The sequence below is a fragment of the Pteropus vampyrus genome, unplaced genomic scaffold, assembly GCF_000151845.1.
Source record: "Pteropus vampyrus isolate Shadow unplaced genomic scaffold, Pvam_2.0 Scaffold6, whole genome shotgun sequence".
NCBI classification, from domain to species: Eukaryota; Metazoa; Chordata; class Mammalia; order Chiroptera; family Pteropodidae; genus Pteropus; species Pteropus vampyrus.
Window position 1 is genome coordinate 8,054,601 of NW_011888787.1, and position 4,400 is coordinate 8,059,000.

The 4,400-nt window shown below is 57.5% G+C and overlaps 1 protein-coding gene across 1 annotated transcript; it reads right to left on the reverse strand.

Moving 5' to 3' along the window:
- Window positions 1-2,804: 2,804 nt before the first annotated feature.
- On the reverse strand, window positions 2,805-3,320 carry UBL4B (ubiquitin like 4B). Its single transcript, XM_011367574.1, has one exon. The coding sequence runs from the start codon at window positions 3,318-3,320 to the stop codon at window positions 2,805-2,807; it is 516 nt and encodes a 171-aa protein (XP_011365876.1).
- Window positions 3,321-4,400: the final 1,080 nt, after the last annotated feature.

Sequence of the window (4,400 nt, forward strand, 5' to 3'; positions counted from 1 at the left end):
ACCTAAGTCCCTAGCACAAAGCCTGGCACATAGTAGGACCACTATCATTGTTTATTGACTGAAGAATAAAGGACTGATAAAATAGCATACAATCCAGGGAGCTGTGCCTGTTTCCATCAGAAAGACTATTTCACCGGGAACCAGGGAACAGAGGGTGCTGGTCTGCTGGTGACGCAGGAGAGGTAGGAGAAGCCAGACTTCTCTGTGGAGAGAAACCTGTCCTGAGGTGCCTGCTCCTTGAGCAAAGTCGTGACCTGAGTGTCTTTTCCTGGTGGAGAGGGGTGCTGCAGGGAAGTGGCAGAGCTGCATGCTCCAGGCTGCAGTTTAAAAAGAGTGCGCTCCCCATTCCCACTGTCCCCTCAAGTGGTGACAGCAGAGAAGGGGACAGGGAGCCTTCAGCTGGTTTGCCAGCACAGATTTAAATTCACCTTTGAAATAAGGTGGAACTGGGCACGGGGAACGAGCCCCACCGCAGGCAGCCCAAGAGTTGGGGCTCTCCACACAGAATAGGATCCGAACCCAGCATTAGAGCATGAGGCACGGCTCTGCCCCCCGCCTCCCAATACACCCCTGCCTGCAAGTTCGTCCATTAGGGGACAAAGCCTGTCATCCCACAGTGGGAAATACGGCACTGAGTAAAAACTGTCCCTGGGAGAGGTGACAAACAAGTTCTCCTTAAGCTCAAAGTGCTAGTGTGTCCTCTCCTGCACCCAGCTCTCGTGGGGATGGAGCAGGGGCCCTTGGAAGGGTGGAGCCAGCAGCGGGAGGCAGGCACGGGCACAAAGGGGCCCAACGACTTCCCTTCCTCCCAGTTGGGGACTGGAGTCCTCTTCCCCTGCAGCGCTGGTGACGAAAGCAGTGGAGGTGGCTGCTCTCAGCGGCCCTGACACTCCCACCAACTAGAGAGAAAATAAAGGCTCCCGTCCTTCATGCTCCTCATGCTCGCTTCTCTCGGCAAAAGAAATAAAATGGCCCACTTACTTTTATCGCCCACAGATTTCCTGGGAAATGGACTATTAGTTCCCCTAATGTGAAGATAATAGGCTCGTCCCCTTTGCAAATGGCAAAGCCCCAGCACCAACACGCTCACAGAACTGGGCAGGAGGCCTGTCCTGTGGGGACCAAGGGCCTGGGAGCAGGAGGAGCAGGACTAGGACCCATTCAGGGACCCGGGCGGGGGCGGCGGAGGCTGGGGCTCCTCCACCCCCAGCCTGCGGTGCTGGCTGCAGCCACCCGTGTGAGTCCTCCGTGCCCCTGACTTCCCTCTCCTCTTGGCTTGTGGGAGCAGGGCCGGGGTAGCATTAAAGGAGAGAGTCATTAACTAAATGGGAGCGTGTCTCGCTCTGGATGTAGGAACTGCTACTAAACAGGCTCACGGCACCAGAGAGACGGTTTCCAGGGTCTCTCCCTGCTTCTGCTGCTGACCTCACCCCTAGAAGACATCACTCAATTGCACGGAGTTCACATCTAAGCCTCACAAACACCTAGGGGTAAGTAGACACTATTATAATGAGCCCCAATTAACAGGTGAAAAACCCGAGTATCAAACAGGTGAACTCGGGTCATGCAGCAAGACAAACGGCTGAGCTAGGACTGGACTCAGACACCGTGCCCTGCAGGCCAAGGACAGAATGCTCCCCAGGTAAGTGGTCTCTGCTTGTTCCTTTCATACACTGTCTCCATCTCCTTCTCTGCCTCCATCACCGAGCAACAGCACTTCAGGGACCTTGGAGGGGCACTAGGCTCACAGTGAGCTGCCTGCCCTCCTCACACACTGGGTGGGGGGCTCCTCAGCCCTCGGCGAGGTCTATGCTCACACACCAAGAGCAGAGAAAAGGGCCTGGCTTTCCTGCCTGCAGACACTGGCCCCTCCATGCCGAGCCCAGGGCACTGCGAAGTGGCGCTGGCATCTGAGCATTTAGTCACACAGGTTGTACTCTAGTTTTATGCTGCTGCTTTACTCGTCACATTGATGCCATCTCTCCACTTAGGCTGCACGCTCTGGGAGGGCGATGATCCCAGCTGGTCCCATTTTTGCTCCCAGGGAGCCTGGGCTGTGCTGGACAGGTAATGGGGGCTCTGTGGCACCTGTGGGTTGATGACTTGGGGCAGGGCGGGGGCATGGCTCTGTTCGCAATGGCCATAGTGAGTGTTTGACATTGCAAACTGCCCGTTCTGCCCGAGCTCGTTTCCTGCTGTGCCTGGTCTGTGTGCGTCTCTCTGTGACCTCCAGGTCCGGCACACAGTAGGTGCTCTCCTCCCACTCCTATCTCTGTTGTCCCTGTCACAAGCTGTAGAGGCACAAGCAAGCAGACAGCAGGGAAAGGCTCAACCAGAGGGCGAGGGGCCGCTACCTATATTCCCCTTCTCATGGCCTGAGGATGGAGGAACGTGAACTCATGTTATCTTTCTGTTCCAAAGGAGAGAGAGGATCTGCCTAGGACCATAGATGTGTGTTAACAGCCCCAGGGGTTGCTGGGCATCCTCAGGCAAACCGCCCAGCCCAGGAAGCGATGCCCAGTCTGTGAGAGGCACGCAGCCTTTGACTGCCCTTTTGGGCTGCCCATGGGGTGATCAGAACCCTTTCTAGGGGATAGTGATGGGGTAGAATCATTCCATGTTTCAGAGGGGGGACCACAAGCCCAAGAGATGATGGAAGGGTCCAAAATTCCTTCAGCTGCTCCTGAAGTTGCAAAAAGGAGTGAGGATGCATCTACACCAGCAGGAAGTAGCGGGGAGTCGCAGGGAACACTTAAGGATGAGGCTGGGCGAATTTGAGCATGCAAATAAGTAGTAGGGTCAGTTTACTGATCAGCCTTCTCCTCCTCCTCGATCTCCTGCTCGTCTGCGGGCTTCGAGGCCACAGCCTCAGGCTCCATCTCCTCTGCAGTCTCTACTGGTGGCTCCCCGGTCAGGAGGTCCCGGGCCAGCTGCTCCAGGTGCCCCAGGCTTATCCTCTGCAGGCGCTCCTCATGCTCCTGCCTCAGCAGCTGCAGCACTGCCTTGGCATCCTGGGGCCCAAAGTGTTTGGCGAGGACCTGAGCCAGCTGGTGCCACAGAGGCTGGGGCTGGAGGGCCTCCTCGGGCACCGTGTTCTCCAGGGGCCGCACGATGACACTGATGGAGGCATTGGGCCCGATGCAGTAGTCAGACAGACACTTGTCATCGGCTAGAAGCTGGCCACGGAAGAGCAGGTGCTGCCGCTCCTCGGGCACCTGCAGCCGCTCGGACACCAGTTTTTTCAGCATGGCCACGCTCTCCTGCCCCGACACCTTCAGGCTGCATTTCCGGCCCACGAGCAGCTTGACCGTCAGAAACATTGGGGCCGAGAGCGGAATCAGGAGGGACCCATGCTCCAGTGGCTGGCCTGAGGGTTACGGAGCCTGCAGGAGAAGGCGGCTTCTCCCTGTCAATGGAGGGTGGTGGCCCCAGGAGCCTAAGGGCCCGGCCCAGGAGGGCAGCCATTGGCTCATGCACAGTGATGTCACAATGCCTCAGGAGGGTCTGACCTTAGGGAAGTCAGAAGGGCATTTTGGGCACAGAGCATCCTTCCTCCATAGGAGGGGAAAGGAGAATAGAGGAGGAGACAAGGGGAGCCGGGAACGAAAAATAACATCACAGTGGATACTCTCCGGCCTCACGAAGCTTCCCGTCCAGCGAGCCAGCCAGCACTCATCAAGTGACCCCTTTCGGTCACGTGCTTACATGCTCTCTTGGGTTGGGTGTCCCAGAAGCAGATCCCGAGGCAGGGATTTAGTTGTACTTAGTTGGGAGGCGACCCTCGGAAGCACCAGGAGGGGTGAAGCGAGACGAGGGAGAGAGGGAAGCCTGCGCTGACGGGCAGGTTGCCTTCGAGGAAGCGGGGCTGCTGTGCGCTGTGTCCTGCCTTCAGTTAGCGGGGTGCCGACTCCTTGGCGCCTGTGGTCCACACGTGTGACCAGAGGAAACCCTTGGGCAGAGGTTTGCAGCGGCAGTAAGGGGCCATCAGGTTTTAAGGAACATGGGTGTTGAGGGGACAGGACTCGCCACCGACATCATCTGCTTCGTGGCCTCTGAGGCAGGTACTGTCATCTTCTCCATCTGCCAGAGGAGACCACGGGGCTCAGCTTCATCGTTCGGCGAGCAGGCAGTGCAGCCAGTGTCTTCCTCACCCCCGTCCCGCCTCCTAAAACATCTGTTCAGAGCCCTCTGTGCGCCAGGCAGTCAGCAGGCACCCAGGGCCCCAGGTGGGTGAAGAAAGGAACACTTACGGGGACTCCACTGCGCCAGCACCTTCTGCAGCACAGGCATTTTCGGTCGAGCTTGTCGACGGCCCTTTATAAACGTTGGCGCATCTAACCCTTGAGGAAGGTATTGTTATCTCATTTTAGAAATGAGCGAGCATGGAGAAGACCCGGTTG

Coding starts and splice junctions, on each gene's coding strand:
- UBL4B (XM_011367574.1), bottom strand. CDS start 3,320: ATGTTTCTGACGGTCAAGCTGCTCGTGGGCCGGAAATGCAGCCTGAAG.